The 18,328-nt window shown below is 37.9% G+C and overlaps 1 protein-coding gene across 1 annotated transcript in view; it reads left to right on the top strand.

The window, feature by feature from the left end:
* The window catches only part of LOC121858937 (E3 ubiquitin-protein ligase hyd-like), a 112,916-nt gene extending 96,241 nt beyond the window's left edge, over positions 1–16,675 (top strand). The window contains 7 exon segments of the mRNA XM_042355591.1: positions 4,350–4,586; positions 5,206–5,371; positions 6,919–7,054; positions 7,179–7,388; positions 8,247–8,394; positions 9,361–9,591; positions 13,642–16,675. Coding sequence (XP_042211525.1) covers positions 4,350–4,586; positions 5,206–5,371; positions 6,919–7,054; positions 7,179–7,388; positions 8,247–8,394; positions 9,361–9,591; positions 13,642–13,854 — 1,341 coding nt within the window. The 3' untranslated portion in view covers positions 13,855–16,675.
* Positions 16,676–18,328: the final 1,653 nt, after the last annotated feature.

The following is an 18,328-nucleotide window of genomic DNA, read 5'->3' as shown; positions in this document are numbered from 1 at the left end:
AAATTTTAGCTCTCTTGGTGTATTTCAAGATTATTTTCTTTAAATCAACACTGCACTGCATTATATATTGTCAATATGTAAAATAAATTTCAAAATGACCAATAATTTGCTTGGAAACACAGAAAAAAAGCGTTTAGTTGAAAAGAGTCTCAAGCAAGATGTTACCTCCACTGAAAAGAGAGAGCGACTAACGCCTGTTTGTGTGTTAACAGACTGGATGGCACGCCAGAAACTAGTTTCTTTACCTTCAATTATGTTCAATAATTGTTAAAATGACTAAAAAAAATTAATATTAAACTTTTAAAATTATTGAATAGTATAAACTTCTTGATATTTACTAAAATAGTAAGAAATTTGAGCCCTTAAAGCGATTACTGTATTGGCGGACTAATACTACAGCTGGTGGACCGCCAAATGCAAGCGAAAACATGTTGAGGTCGGCTTGTAAAAAACTCGTTAATTGAGGGATTGCTCGTTAACCGAAGTTAAGAATCTTATGGAAGGTAAATCGTTAACCGAAATTTCGTTAACTGAGGCGCTCGTTAACCGAGGGATCACTGTATTCACCCCAAGGACATTAGTGTAAAAAAACACATCAGTATAATTTTGAAATACAATTTAGAATTGAAATGGTCTAGAATCCTTCGAAATCTTCCTCCGAACTAGTGGTTCCTTCCGGTGAATCCCGGTCCTCCGACTCTGCTGCGGCTTCGTCGTCATCTTCCCTCACCACATCATCCTCCTCACCATCCAGAGAAATGGATATGCAACATTTTTTTAATGATTTTACTACTGTTTCTGTTTTTATGGCATTCCAAGAATCTATCACAAATTCGCGCAGCTCGCATATTTCCTCCTTTTGTGAATGTTTTCTCGCCTTCAATCATCTACTTGTTCCACCTATCTCTAACTCTGTCCTTGAAAGGCTTATTAGGGCATACATCAAGAGGCTGAACAACAGATGTTAATCCACCAGGTATCACTGCAGTATCTGTGTTATGTTTTTTCAAGCATTTTCTCACTGGCTCAGTCAAGTGAGACTGGAACATATCCCACTCTAGCAAACTACGCTCCTTCCTCAGTCCACCTGGCCTCCTACTCCAAATGTGTTCTAACCACAGTCTAACTCCTTCTTCGTCCTCCCAACCATTCTCCTGCACGTGCACATACGCCCCCGCCGGGAACTTAACTTTTGGTATTGTTTTCCCCTTAAAGATAATCATGGGTTTCAACTTTGTTCCATCTGCCATACAACTCAAAACCACTGTGAAGCGTGCTTTTTCATGTCAAGTCGTCTTCACCAAAATAGTTTCCGAGCCTTTTGCTTCCACCGTTCGATTGCTGATCATATCAAAGTTCATAGGAGTTTCGTCCATATTCCCGATACAGGTTAGAGGGAAATTGTGGTTGCGCCGTATTTGAACAATGTACCGTTGAAAACACGTAATTTTGCTCTTCGGGTCACGGGGTAACTTTTGTGCGCTTTTAGTTTTCTGTTTATTTTTCTATTCATAAAACGACTACACCACCCTCTTGTTGCCTTGAAGTCTTTACCGGTGTCCAGATTTGACTTGGCCAGCTTCATTGCGTAAGTACATATGACGTTCCCGGTGATGACGTATCCACTCTCTCGGTTCTCGTTGACCCACTTGAATAATTTCTCCAGTTCTGGCCACTGTTGTTTACCTCTTCTCAGGGCACATTTTGTTCTGGGGATGTCCGTTAACTTTTCTTCAGCCTTCTTCCACTCTCGAACCTGCTTCTCGTAAATGCCAAATTCTCTTGCAGCTGCAGTGTTGTTTGATGCCTTTGCAAATCTTACAACTTTTAACTTGAACGATGCGTCGTATTTCATTCGTTTTGCAGGTGGAGCCATTTTACCATAAGGTTTAAAGACAACCACCTCATAGATATGGAAAATGCCAAGTGGAGAGAATGTGGTAAACAGATAAGAGGTCGACTATGAAGGTGAGTCAGTCCAGTATTGAACGTCAAACCGCTCGTAACTGTAATTCGTAATGAGTCCAGTTTGGGGGTCGGCTTATACACACGACATCAGCCTAGAACTGATATTTCAACTAAATATTCGGGGATCATCTTATACGTCGGGTCGGCAAAATTACAAGTACTGTAATTATAAATGGCATGGGTGAAGGACACTTGGTGGAAAGTGGCCTCTTAGGTCTGTAAAAAAAAAAGAATTAACAGCAAGTCTGGTGTGGAGGAAGTGTGGATGGTGGGTACACAAGAGATGCAGTGGTGTGAATGCTGACTAAGTTTGTTTTATACACATGTAAGCATGTGGCCTTAACAAGGCTGGAAAAACTCAACTTTGGGAATATATCCCTGGACTATGTCAATGAGTTCTGTCACCTGGGTGACATGATTATTGCTGAAGGTGGTGCTGAACCTAGCTCATTTGCAAGAGTCAGAAGTGTAGCTGTTGTCTTTATTGAAAGGAAAGATGTGTGCAACTTGCAGAGAGGTATGATATTTTATGGCAGTGAATCATGGGTAGTTAAAGAGGATGATATTTGCAGACTTAAGCAAACTGAAATGAGATTGGTTAAGTGGATGTGTAATTTGTCACTGAAAGATAAGAAACTATATATATATATATATATATATATATATATATATATATATATATATATATATATATATATATATATATATATATATATATATATATATATATATATATATATATATATATATATATATATATATATATATATATATATATATATATATATATATATAGTGATTTACTTGCATATATATATATATATATATATATATATATATATATATATATATATATATATATATATATATATATATATATATATATATATATATATATATATATATATATATATATATATATATATATATATATATATATATATATATATATATATATATATATATACGAACTGTCTCGCAAATTGGGTACGAGTTGACATGTTCTGATGAGTATGATTTGCTTGGGTACAAGTTGTCCACTTTACCTTACTAACACGTTACGGTTCTCGGGGATACTTTACATCGGGATTTAAGGTGTCGACTTACCTTACCAATTATTGTTGTTCTTTGAGAAGTTACACTAGAGACACTAACTTGTTAATGTTGACACGATGCTCTCCTGAATAATACTGTATTCAGGACACTCCCGTCACTCTGGTCATAGACAGGAGTGCCACACGACTACTACAGGTTAGTTCTCAAGGAGTTACCATATGTGTGAACAAACACTTGTCTTGTGGCAGCTGCAGGGAGGCTCTGTGGTCACAGTAGGCAGAGGTGAGGTGAGCTGAAGAGGAGGTTCCTTAGTGTTGGTTGGTTTATGTCTTTTATCATCATTAAAATTTGTTTCAAACTTTTATCACTATTTTTTCTGTACGTTATTTTAGTTTGGTTATTATTTAATCGATAGAACTTTAAACTCGCGCTCTTTAGGATGTACTGTACTGTACAGTGGTCCCTCGATTAACGAACACAATTCGTTCCACAGAGTCGTTCTTTAACCGAAAATTTCGTTAACCTAATCTATTATTTCAACTGGATGTTCACTCCACTGTAAACAAAGTTAAACTGAGAAGCGTTGGTGGGTGATTCAATCAGCTGGTTGGCACACAAAAACTGTTCCCTGTATTGTATATATTATCAATATGTTAACTAAATTAGAATGATCAATAATTTTAATATAAAAAATGCAGAAATATTCAAGAGACCAACTTTCTTTATATTTACTCCACTGGAAACGAATGTAACCATAGAACCAATTACTGTATTGGCGGACTAGCCGATCAGCTGATGCGCACAACAAAGCGTGTTTCTCGTAGCGCTGTCGTTAATCAAAGTTTTGTTCTTTAATGGAATTGAAAATCCTTATGGGAGCTAATTCTTTAATCGAAATTTCATTAATTGAACCCTTCATTAATCGAGGGACCACCGTATTTAAGATTTTTTCAGTGTACATTTTTACAGTGAAAGTTAATAAGTGAATGTGACAGGTGAATATCTGTTAAAACTGGTAGACAAAAGTCCACTTGGGTATTGAATGTGGTCCCTGCTGTATTAGAGTAGAGTGGACCCTGTGATAGTCTTATACAGTACAGCCTTATGATAAATATTGTAGTTGTTATAATGATGATCTGTGATGAATTCCTCTGGAAGATGTACAGTACTGTACTGCACCTTTCAGCTGCTGTTGGCTGTCGTACAGTACCTGACCTGGAAGATGTACAGTACTGTACTGCATCTTTCAGCTGCTGTTGGCTGTGGTACAGTACCTGACCACAATACTGTACTTGTCATAGTCACATATAAGATATCTTTATCAGGTTGGACTCTCTGTGGTGCGATACAGCTTATACGGCCAGTACAAGGGTCGTGACAGAGACCGTCGCCAGGGTGCGTCATCTTCGCGCTCTTTACAAAGGAGAGAAGCCCGGAAGACGCTCACCGTCGATGCCCGCCCATTTTACATGACGGGAGAAGGGACCAGCAATGAACATCTGCCCTCCAACATGTTGCAAATTGGAGAAGTGCTCTTCCCTAAAGTGCAGAGCCTCAGACCAGTGAGTACTGTAACTTATTACTAATAACTTATGCATATTATAATATAATGTTCCTTATATTATCTGAAATATTTGTTACTTTATTTAAATTAGATCGGCTAACCCACGCAAGCAAAGAAAATAAACGTGGGGGGAGGTTGACAGTTAAAGAAGTGTAAATGTGGAGGAGTGGAAAGCTGTGAGGTAGGCTAAAAGTGACATGGAGAAAGTTTATAAGAAATTATCTTGGGGATAAGCACCTGACTGGTGAAGCAGCAAGAGACTGTACAATATGGAGAGCTGTCTCAGATAAACCTGCCTAACCCACACATGTGTCAAAAATGGCTGTAAAAGTTAGATGACAATGGTGATATGTTAATAATGTGATGACTATGTTCTATATTTAGTTTTAGCCAGGCAGGATTGTTTTGGGGGTTATTCGTTATGGTATCTTTGAGTAGGTCACAATTGTCAAGGCTGGGCGCTAAACTAATTGTCTAAGAGCTGGTCACTCACCATGGAATAAAATTAAGCCTTCTCGGTAGGGATGGCCACTATGAGAGATGACGTGATAGAAAAGAAATTAAGGTAGTTTTATTGTTATTATTTTTACTAGTATTGTTGGTACATTTTTCAACAGTCTCTTGCCAGCAAAATCACTGGGATGTTGTTGGAGTTGACACACGCCCAGCTGCTGCTGCTCTCGGCCAGTGAAGACGCTCTCCGCCAGAAGGTGGACGAGGCAGTGGATCTCATTCTTGCCCAGGGCAGAGACCACACCCCAGAGTATTCCCCATCACACCAAGGTATGTTGATTGTGTCTGGATAACTGATACAGAACTGTACTGTACTGTAGTGGAAATACAAGTTTTGAGGCTGCTAGAAGATCAGGTGAAATATTTACTGTATTTTATTTTTATGGCATATAAGACGCACCCCCTATTGTAGCAGGGAATAGTTCAGAAGAACCTTTTGTGTGTATTTTCCTCCTGTAGCCATAGCATTCTTCAAATAATATATACAGTACCAGTAATTGGGAGGAATAAATAAAAATAATACCAATAAATAAGTTACAAAAAAAAATACTGTATTGCCAGACCAGTAAATAAAAGTTTAACACAGTCACCATTTGCATATACTGTACTCTACATCTGTACTCCCTTCCCTGTATGTGTTTACCCCTAAGACAATTATTTCTTTTACTTTTTTCACAATATGTATGTAGGATGATGTATACATGTAACTCGGTAAAAATAAATGAAGAAAGTTATGTATATCTACCTGAAAATACAAGTTGAAAAACAACAGCTTGGCCCAGTAGCCTGGTGGTTACAGAGACTAGTCTAACCCGGCTACAGTGCCGCCAAGTGATCTGTAAAGCTTCATTTGTAGATTGAAAAATAGATATTGCAGGTATGGCATTAATAGATTGTAATGCTTGTAAGAGTTCAGAAATGGCTACTGCTTAGTTACCTCTGAAGAGTTGGGTGTATGCCATATGGACGATAATTGCTTCGGTACAGTACAGAGTAGTTATAGAACTACCTTTTATATTTACAATAATTAATTTTTAATTAATTAAAAATAAGAATATGTTTAAGTAAGCAATAACATTTTTAATTCTGGAGTTGGTTAGCTTACTGTAGACAGCAACGGGTGATTCATTAGCTTCGGGGAGACTGCAACTTCTCATATAGGATGCAGGCTGATTTTTTTTGCCATTTTTCATACAAAAAAGTACATCTTATATGCCATAAAATACAGTAATGGGAATTTTTATCTTTTTACTGCAACGTGGAATTTTTTTAAAATGTGGTTCCTGTATAGAGTAAACCTTTGTTCAACACAAGTGATACGTCTTAGAAAACCTTGAATTTTGTATAGTTAAAATATCCAAGATAACTATCATGCATCCATTGCAAAAAGTATCAACATTTGTAGATGTTATCCATTGGTGATAAACATTTGCCCAAAAAAATTATGTACACACAATAAAAAAAGGTAAAAAAAATATATTTCAGGAGGGACCCAAACTGAACGGTCGTGTTGTCTCGCTAGGGTTGATAGTGAGACATTTCCTACCTATGATGGGCCTAATTTAGTTATCTATTTCAAAATATAAAATTATTTTGTTGTAATATGATTGGTGAATAACAGTATGCCTCTTGGTCCCTTATTAAAAACCTTAGTTCATGGTGTCATTTTGTTTCCCACAAGATTTGTAAGTTAATGGGAATTGTTAGTGATGTAATGTGTGGTGTTGGTGAACCAGATGATGGAACCACTGTCATGTGCTCACTCAACTATTATAATATTGTAGATTAAATTATTGTTTTTTGTGTGTGTGTGACAGACACAGATGAAGGTGGGGAGGAACCTGAGGATGCCAGTGCACCTCTGTTTTACCAGCCAGGCAAGAGAGGTTTCTACTCTCCTAGACAGAGTCGACCAACTCCCGAAAGACTAAATGCATTCCGCAATGTTGGGAGGTGAGTGACCTCTGGCCGTGTTGGTGCTTGACTTGTTATTTTAATAAATTAATGTTTATTGTCATTTTCCATATTTATTCTCTGTATGATGTTGGTTACTAACAATTTTATCATCTTTCACCAGACTTCTGGGGCTGTGCTTACTACAAAATGAGCTGTGTCCTATTTATTTAAACCGACACGTTCTAAAATATATTCTGGGGCGTCCAGTTCGCTTCCACGACCTGGCCTTCTTTGACCCAGTGATGTATGAAAGTTTACGCAAGCTGGTGCTAGATGCAGAGAACAAGGACACTGGCACTGATGTATTCAAAGCACTGGACCTTACATTCAGGTACTGCACTCTACTGTATTGTAGTTTCTTTGGGTTTACATTGCAGTAAGACTGTAATGTGATATAGTAATGGATACTACAATGATATGTTTATTTCTGAGAATATGATACATATACTGTACCATTGTATCTTGGTTCACTGTGTTTAAGATATTGTACAAGTTAGAAAATATGCAATATACTGTACCTGTAGTTAATACTGTAATTAATAAATTAAAATACAAACAAATAAAATTTAGGTTTTAAACACTTAAGTTATGATAACAGTTAAGTAAGTGTGAGAGATATGTTGTTGTGCTTGTGTTTGATCCAGAGAGTAAGTAAAGGAAGGGGAGAACACTATGAATGGATGGGGTAAGGTATTGTATACTGCAAACAATACATGTGGGAATAACATTTTGTGCAACTGGTAAAGGAACTAGAGAGAGAGAGTGGTTGTGCTAGCATTTTTGGATCATAGAGAAATATAAAGAGATTAAAGGAAAAATCACACAGGAGGGAGGAGGAAGTGAGAGGCTATACATAAAAGCTACAGGAGGGGAGTAAGTCACTGGACGTATTGAGGCTGGGAGATGGAGGTGAGGGAATGGCTGAGTCAGGTTATGTATGACAAGAAGGAATAAATGAAAGAATTACATGAGAAGCTTCATGGTAGTCTTTGTTGAGGGAAGAGCAGTGTGGGGTCAGGGAAGGAAGAGGAGGTGTGCGTTAAGTTCATGATGAGTGGTTGGGAGAGGAAGGAATTTATGACATTTATTATATTGACAGAAATGTAAAGAGTTGATTGAAAATGTAAGTGGGAAGTATTGAATGCCCATCATGCGTTGATTCTAATTTAATTTGTGTAATATTTACCAGTATTGACGTGATCCCGGAGGAAGGTGGCACAAATATAGAGCTCATAAGTGGAGGACGGAATGTAGAAGTAACTACTGGTAACGTGTACGACTACGTGCGCAAATATGCCGAGTATCGCATGGTTAAATCTCAAGAAAAAGCCTTGCAAGTAAGTGTATCAATATAAAGTTTATGAGTTAAATCACCTCTGGGAATGGTTCAGATTTTCATCATTATTAATTACTGCCTTTTTTTCTATACTCATGTGTTTGCCATGGTTACCTGATGGCAACTCTCAGTCTCATGCAGCCTTTCTCATCAGGTTCTTATCTCTTAAATCAATTCTCACAACCTCTCCCTATGTCATTCTTGGCCTACCACTGGCTCTCCTCCCCTTCACATTCAACCTCATGCCACTCTTGCCCCAGTTGGTCTCCTCCATCTCAGCCGGCCTTTACACAAAACTTCACCAACACTCATAACCCAGTTACCCTCTTAGCTCTGTATAGAGTAGGGTTTCATGTCACAATATCACATTACACATCCCTCTCACCATTCTCATTTCATTTCACTCAAGTCTATGTATGTCATCCTCTTTAGCTACTTAGAAAGACCCTAAGTGGCTGATATGTACTAATAATGACCTTCAAGTAGTTAATAGGTACTTAACATGTTCCCACACCAGGGTAATAAACCATTCACTGATGGCTGTAGTGTTTGGCTCTGATTGTAATTTTAGTTCCACTCACCAGAAGTTTCCTTTGTAGAAATAAAAGACAGTAGCTTTCTTTTGACAAGCATGAAGTGTGTTGTTTTCCAAGCTTTTTTCTTTTAAGGCTTTTGGACGTTAGGCTAAAGGGAGGAGAAAGTAGAAAAAAGAGGAAGATTATTATGTACTGTACAGTATCTTATAGTAGCATATGGTTAACATGGTAGTAGATAGAGTAGTAGGAAGTCGAGGAACATGAATTGTCCACCGATGATGGTCGTCGTCCCGACGGCTAACTACAGTGCCATTGATGAGGCCGCTGTTTCGGGGTTAATTGTAATTTTAAGTTTCGGTGGCTTAATGCTCAGATTTCTTTCATATTGCATTGTTGAATGTATCATTAACACTATTGTTTATATGTTTCAGAACATACGTGATGGAGTGTTTGATGTCATCCCTGGAGGTTATTTAGACTCTCTCACTGCTGAGGACCTACGATTGTTGCTCAATGGGGTTGGAGATATCAACGTTGCCACTCTGATCTCGTACACGTCGTTCAATGACGAGAGCGCCGAGTCTAATGATCGTCTCAACAAGTTCAAGCGTTGGCTCTGGTCCATCGTAGAAAAAATGACTAATCAGGAGAAGCAGGATCTGGTATGTACTGTATTGGTGAGAATTACTTTAATGATACCAGCGTAGTGCAGTATATAATATGACGTGGGGGATGAGTTCATGTTTGAAGGTGTACCACTAAGAGGGTTTCCTTGGTGGGTGTGGAGTGAGACAGTCCACCAATTTTGGATCTCACTTCTTATCCAAAAGGTTACTTGTTCCCTCCTGACACATTTTGGGGAAGTAATGCTGTAGGGGATAACAGTGCAGGCTCGTGTGTAAAAACCCCGAGTACTGGACTAATTAAGCCACAACTATGTCGTTACTCAGGCGTCCGTATCAGCAGGGAGGCACAACTGTTCAAAACAACAGCCAGCATATTACACTAACACATCTTGGCTTATTTAAGTTCATAATAAATTTGTTCAAGTAAAATAATCATACTTCTGATAAACTTTCAGGAAACTCCATTGTTTTATATTGAAAGTGTTAATAGATGTAGGTAAGATTCTTGATTCTAGAAGCTTTCAGAGCAGCAAAAAAGGATTCTTGAAGGTTCCCGAGTCCTGACGTACGTACGTATGTATGTGGCATTGACGGCCATGTGCAGTGTAAGATGACGTGGATGTGTACAGTATACCTCGGGCAATGAAGTGGATACGTTCACGTAATTCATTTTAATCTCATAAACTACGTTGTCAAAGGTAGATTTAACAGTGAGTAAAAGAATATAGGTTCCAGTCCTTCATTATTCTGTATTTTGCTTCCACCAAAAATGGACAAAAATGCTATAATTAGCAGTGAAAATAATACATAGCACATTATAAAATACAAAAGCATCCTATGGATGATGTCGAGAGTTGGGGGAGTTCAGACAGCCAACCGAGTTGAGAGACGTATGGCTGTGACGTCACTTTTGGGAGAGCATGATATATCCACACATACATTCACCTCCCACAGAGAATACTGGACTGGTCACACTCATGCCCTTCATTTATCTTTTTTTATAGTTTTATATTATATTTCCATTATTTCTAAGTCACATCAGAATACTGAAATGATTTTCCCACAACTTTGCCAGTTTCATTCCATGAATCAGTGGCAACAGGATTTAGGAAGTATTAAAACTTAGGGTATATGAATGATAGACGTCAAACCGTCACTTTTTGTGATCTTTTATTGTAGTACAGTAAACTCTCGCTATTCGCGGGTTTGCGATTTCGACTATTAATGGTAAGCAGATAGTGGCTAGCTTACGAGCCTCTCCCACAGCTCACCAAGTCACCCCCACACCCTCGCAGCGTCTCCTCTCCCTTTGTTTGTACTCAACCATTGCCTGTGATGCAGTATCTCTTGTGTTGTACTCAAAACTGTAGTGTTTCTGTGTGAAATGGCCCCTGAAAGACTGCCCAGTGTCAGTGCTAGTGGAAACAACTACCAATCACGATGTTTTTCAAGAAAGAACCAGACACTTGCCCAGCTGATTCTTCTCCCTCACCTACTCGGTCAACTGCTGCTGCTCCACCACCCACTTCCCCGCCACCTCACCACCCACTTCCCCGCCACCTCCCCACCCACTTCCCTGCCACCTCACCACCCACTTCCCTGCCACCTCACCACCCACTTCCCTGCCACCTCACCACCCACTTCCCTGCCACCTCACCACCCACTTCCCCGCCACCTCCCCACCCACTTTCCGACAAGTGCCTCTGGAACCTATATTGGCGTACTAATACTACAGCTGGTTGACCGCCAAGTGCAAGCGAAAACATGTTCAGGTCGGCTCGTAAGAAACTCGTTAATCGAGGGATTGCTCGTTAACCGAAGTTAAGAATCTTATGGGAGGTAACTCGTTAACCGAAATCTTGTTAATCGAGGGACCACTGTATTAGTGTCTGACCACATGGTCTTGTGACTAGGCTTGTTGTCCCCTGGGGTGTAATAAATTACAGTGGTCCCTCGGTTAATGAACACAATTCATTCCAGAAGGTCGTTTGTTAACCGAAATTTTTTTTAACCAAAACCATTGTTTCAATGGGATTTTGGGTAATTGGTTCCAGCTCACCGAAAATTACATACACATACAAACTAAAAATAAATGCAGTAAAGTACACTTACTTTGAGGTGTGTGTGTAGAAGGCTCCTGGTTGATGATGATGATGATGATGGGAATTAGAAGTGGGGGTGGAGGAGAAGGGAGAAGAGAAGGCAGTAGGGTGGAAGAGAAATCACCCCATGCTTCATGCCACCATTTTACCCATAAAATTCTAAGTTCGCTAGGTGTAATTCAAGATTATTTTCTTTAAATCAACACTGCACTGCACTATATATTGTCAATATGTAAAATCAATTTCAGAATGACCAATAATTGTACTGTAAAAATGTAAAAATAGTTTATGTTCAAGAGAGTCTCAAGCAAGATGCGTCCTCCACTGAGCAGAGACACAAACTGACTCCATTCTGGGTGAGTCAAGTGGCTGTTTGGCGCGCTAAAAACTAGTTCCCTGTACTTCAATTATGTTAAATAATTGTTAAAATGACTAAAAAAAATTAATATAAGACTTGGAAAATTATTGAATAGTACAACCTTCTGGATATTTACTCAAATGGTAACAAATTTAAGCCCTAAAACCGATTACAGTAGTACCCCGATTTACGCGGTCAATTGAACCCACAGGGTACCGCGTAAAGTGAACAACAGAACATATGGGATTAATTCCAATAGAGACTGGCCTGACCCCCAAACTCCACTTTTTGACGACACACAACTATGTTGTAGTAAAAATATTATCTTAACTTTATGATGGTATGCACACACAATTAATAATTAAGAGAAATATCAATAATATTAGGTTTTTTAACACTTACATTAGTAGAAAAGATGGCTGGGCACACGGGGATGGGGGGTTGGTTCCGAGGCAGAGGGCAGATTATTGGCCCTCACCTGTATCACTTGTATCAATTGTATTACTATCCACCACAGAGGCTTGCAGGGCCTCTTTGTCAAACCCCTCAAAGTCCATATAAGTCCATATCCTCACAATAATTATCACTATCACTGACTTGGGCCGGCTGTGGTGGGTGGCGGGTGAAGAACTCGGTAATGTTTTGATGACTGGGCGACCTTGTGCGCATCCTGCCCGCGCCGCTTCCCGCGTATATGAGTAGATGCACCGCGGAAAGTGAAAGTTCGGTTCTGGCGAGGCACCGCGTAAATGAGAAATCGCGGAAAGTGGAACCGCGTAAAGCGGGGTAATACTGTACACCTACCCAAAAATATTACTCGAGTTCAATACTCAGTAATTTATTCAGCTACTTTACAACTCAGGAAGTTCTACATATAATAGCTATTTCCCTCTGTAAAAGTGGGCTGGTTATGAAATTTGCTTGATGACACCTGGAACACCATGGCTAACCCACACAAATGGTCATTAAACAACGATGATGATGCGTAACGTAGATAATCCAGATTCCTGTTGCTGCAGGTAATGGCCCAATAACACAGTGATGAATCTGGATCCCAGGACCAACACTGCACTCTGACAAACATGTTATGCATTATACTGTACTTTATAAGATATCATTACCATGCAGGAGCAGGAATGATATTTTAGTCAAACTTGATGCAAAAGTTTGTTAAGTGTTATACTGTTCTTAGCTTGCTAGTCTCTTCACTAACTCATTGGTCAGCCCACTAGGTAGACACCCCAAGTTCTCTTCCTAATTTTCTATAGTATGTTATCTTCATATGAGGATGTTAAGTGAGGAATGGTTTTCAGTGAAGAAGTGTTTGGGTGAGGTAAATGGCATTAACATATGATGTATCATTTCAGTGTAAAGTGTGGGGGGAAAGTAGACAGTGTTGAATCCACATTATTGACTGCAGGAATTTATAGTCTGTTGTTAAGAGAGTTTGTATTATGATGTGGCATAGTAAGGACAGGTCACCCCAGGTTGTCTTTAGTTGTTACAAATCCCTTCCACAGACATCATCCCTATAGCCTTAACAGAGGGCACTCCAGGCTGCTCCATCTTTCATGTTTGTTATGCTCTCTCATCCTCTTACCCCTTTATTGTGTTGTGATGTTGCAGGTCTACTTTTGGACTGGTTCACCAGCTCTACCAGCATCTGAAGAAGGGTTCCAGCCCATGCCGTCGGTCACCATCCGGCCTGCCGATGACTCCCACTTACCCACGGCCAACACGTGCATCAGCCGCCTCTACATCCCTCTCTACTCGACTCGTGCTATTTTACGCTCCAAACTCCTGCTAGCCATTAAGACCAAAAACTTTGGCTTTGTTTGAGAGCTAACTAGAAATATAATTGATTAAGGATAAGGGAGAAATATTTGTATTAAGGAACCAGAAGCTGTAGCAAGTGATGAGGTTTGTGTGTATATGTCAATGGTTATCTGGTTCACTGGCCTGGGGTAGGGGTGCAGGTCCATGTAAGAAAGCTGAAGGAGTCTCTTTCAAGAAGTTGTGAAGTAATTAGTGCAGCACATGCAGGAGGTGAGTCATGTGTTGACTCAAAAGTTAAAGTTGTTATGTATGTTTTTAAGTTTGTTCCATAAAAAGTGAGGGAAATTTGAAGTGTTTTGTATACATTAAGGAAGTATAGTGAAGGCATTACTAGTGAACAAGAAGGATGATGCAAGAATGTTAGTTACCGTACCAGTTTTAGATGTGACCTAATTAAAATGATTTATAATCAATCGGCAGTTTGAAGCTGTTAGTGTATCACTGTAATTTTATATTTTATTGATGCAGGCGATATTAGCCCAAAGTGTGCAATGATTAACACAATACAGTACAGTAAAGGTCACACTTGGCATCCTCAAGATTTGTGGTTATTGGCACTGTCTTATCTTTAGTAAAATAACTATAAAACCTCAATCTTTACACCTTACTGGAGGAGACACTATCAACTTCCCGAAGTAATAATAAAAAAACCGAAACCCTTTATAAGTCTTTATTATCAATATTTTTTTGTTTTTGAGTATATATTCATGATCATCAAAGACCTTTGTCGTGGTAGTAAACATGTCAACTATAACTGTAGTGTGTATCACGAATGATGGCATGTTGTGGTAACTTCTTTTTATTTGAGCTGAATGTTGCGTTTTATGCAAAGTAACTTCAATTTTTTTTTAATAAGTTTGTCTAAAATTAAACTTTCACTTTAAGAAAAAATGAATCAGTGATGGCACTTTGATTATGGCTTCTGCCCAAAAGATGGTACAGTACATTACAGTACAGTACTTGTTGAAGGCATTCCTTGCAGTTATAGAAGACAAGAATGATGAAAGAAACCCATCAAATTTTATAAATAAAGTTAAGAGGTATGAGTGAGTATGTGATTGCACAGCAAACTGAAGACATCAGTTTGGATGTAATATTGGAGAGGAAGGATGGTCATGTAATGGTGCAGTTGGCTGTGTCAATATACAATATTTAAGGTGGTCAGCTTTGTGTGTGTGTATGTAGAACAGAGACCTTTAGTACTTTTTTCAAAAGTCAAGAAAATGAAAGAGCTAACCTCTATGCACTGTACCTTAACAATGAACGTCTGGCTAATATGTTTTGTAGGTGACTGAGTGACTTACTGTGCAAAATAAGTAAATACTGTAGTAACAGTACACTGGGTATGTCTGCTTGATGAAACTTTATGGCTTATTATTTAAGTCATAACCTTTCAGAGTTTATTATATATATTTAAGCCATTCTGTCCCTCCCTTCTTTTTAGTTTTCCTCCACTTCTTGCTGACCAAAAATTGTGTGAGAGGATGTGGCAACACAGGGTGTGTGTAGTAGTGGTTACTAACAAGTTTGTCATTCCATAATTCAATCATACACACACACACACACTTTCATCTTTTATATATTTTCAGCTTTTGGCTGCTATATTTTTCAATAAACTGTTATTATTATTTGTTCATAATATTTTGGTTTTGCACTTACACTTTTAATCCTTCTCCACAATCCAGTCATCCACACAACACACTTTTGTCTTCTGTATATTTATAGCTGCAATTTTCATTAACAAATTTTTTAAAGTTTTTATATATTTTATACACACACTTTCAAGCCTTTTTCACGTTACAGTATACTGTACATACATACATGCAGTCAGTTAAAGCTGTAAACAAAATTCGCTTTACAGTATTGTTTTTTCTGCAGACATTCATATACTGTGCAGTATCTTTTTTGCTCTTCAATGCAAGTGATTAAAGTTCAGACAAGAACAGAAAAGCAAATTAACATCAGAAAATTATCAAAATGTGAGCATTTAGACTGAAAAGTGAATTTTGCTCAACTATAATTTACTCAGTCCTGTACTGTATACTGTATTATGACGTCTGGGGATTATAAAGATAAATTGTTAAATATGGTATACAGTATTTGCCCAGCCTGCCTCACCTTGCAGTTACTGTACATGTAAAATATTTTTGATTGGTGACTGTATTGAGGAGCAGGAGTTAGTGAGGGTGACCCAGGCCCACTTCATTTGTGTTCCTCGTACTGAATTTATTATTTTGCCGTACTGAGATCTTACCATCTTTAAGGACAATTTTAAGGCAAATCTTGTGATGCAGATTGACTTGTCTGGCTGTTACTCTTCCATTTATTATGAACTACTAAGAATGTGAACAGTGTTTATTATGGTCCAATGTAGATGTCTCATTAGCTACAACCCTATTTGAGTGTGCACGTCTTTCTGTCACATGCTTTGGTCAGAACAATTTATTTATTTTATGTATTGATCTTTAAGAGTATCTCATAATGGTATAGATTGGTTGATTCTCACACTCCAATCAGTTATTCTTGTAGAGATATTTTATATCCCCAAATCATAGACTATTTAGTTTAATTTATTTAATTTGTTTGTTTTAATGTTTATTAAATTCTGACTATAAACAGTATGTGAGCCGAGAGGAACTGATTAGTGTGGATTGTGAATTTAGGATTGTATAAAATCAGATTGGTTTAAAAATATAAAATTGCCGTTATTAGTGTTTTGTAATGGAGTAGTTTAAGCTGCAACATTTTGGGAAGGAGATGGTGAGTCATGATGTCTTCATATATTAAGAATGTAATAATATGAAATAAAAAATCTTGCACCAAGTTTATCTTGTGTCCTTAATAAAGTATGTGAGTACTGATGACTTAATTCGGTGTATGGATCAAGTGGTCCTGTTATATACAGGCAGTCACCGGGTTACGAACGAGGTTAAATTTGAAATTTACAGTATTTTATTTAACTGATGACTTATTTTTTACTTTAATTTACTGTATTCTGTCATTCTATTTCTTCTTTTCTCAAAAATTAAGTGATTTTAGATGTATATAAGGACTTAGGTTATTATATAGTGAAATTTTAAACATTGTTCTGTAATTAATGTAATCGCTCATAGGAGCAATTTTGGTTTGTGCAGGACAATAAGACCCTTGTCGTTGACGCGATGAGTATAATTCTGCCAAAACCTGTTGAATATAATTCACATATAACAAATGCTGGTATATCAGGACACACACAATGAATACTGTAGTACGTTCAATATACAGTACATAACCTCTTACTAAATAAAACTCGCATGTTACAACTGCTGATACATCAGGACACAGTTTGAACAATATGATCAATATACAGTACATAAATACACTTATTAAAGTTATTTAGAATTCTCAGAGTATTCAACAGTTCACAATCACACTCACGTTTTGGGGTTTAGGGTTAGACCAACGAGAACAAATATAATGTCCTGCAGGAAGATGTTGGCTGACGAGACTCAAGATGTTGCCTCTACAGTAGAAGGCCATAGTCTGTCCCTCGGGTAGTCACAGCTGCTACTAGCTTCATCTCGCTTAGTAAGCTATTCTGAGTTGTAAACAGTTTCTTCACTTAACATGTGGCCAAGTACAGTATGTACATAGCATGTGATTTAGACTTAAATACACTTGCGACTTAAGAACATCCTCAGGAATGTGAGTAGTAATGACTTGACTCGGTTCCTGGATCAGGTGGTCCTGTCATATCTGGGTGTTTGAGAATTTCTTTCCCAGTTATGATGTAGATAATTACCTACAGTACCATAATCATGAGAGGTGGAGGAAGGGAAAGGCTGCCTTGTACAGCACACTACAGTACTGTAGTGTTTCCATAGATGCTTGTACTATACACGGGTGGTGATTTAGTTGGGTGTTGCTGATTTATAACTTTCTTTTTCTCTCTATGATCTCTGCATTATCAATGTGATTCACATACTAATTTTTATTTCCCAGCTTCAAATATCATTCTAGCTTATGAGTTATTTAATATTATTTGATATTGTAAAATATAAAGAAGAAAAGGTAAATATGAAGATTAACCCGTCACACCTCATTCTGCCAGCCAGTCAACTATTGGTAAAATTTTAGGCCCTGGTTGCAAAGTCTTGTAAATGGAGTATAGCTTGAGACATACCTTGCAATACCTCACATGATATAAGTCCACCTGGATAATACCTTCCAATGCATCTTTTAAAACAAAATCACAACCAATTGTAACTGATATTGATACATTGCATCAGGCACAAGTTCAGTGGTACCAGCACTTTATTTTCTAGCCATTTTAAAATCTGAAGTACAATTACAGTTTGTAGATTCAATTCTGTATATTGCACATCCTACAGTGATGTCTTACAATATTAAGAAAACTAAGGAACACTAAATTCTGTAAACACAATCTTTGCAAATGAGACCTAGGGTCAGTTTCTAGCCAAGCAGGCAGATTGACAAA

This window comes from Homarus americanus, unplaced genomic scaffold (assembly GCF_018991925.1).
Source record: "Homarus americanus isolate GMGI-L3 unplaced genomic scaffold, GMGI_Hamer_2.0 scaffold8226, whole genome shotgun sequence".
In the NCBI taxonomy this organism is placed as follows: Eukaryota; Metazoa; Arthropoda; class Malacostraca; order Decapoda; family Nephropidae; genus Homarus; species Homarus americanus.
This window is presented reverse-complemented; position numbering and strand designations above follow the sequence as displayed.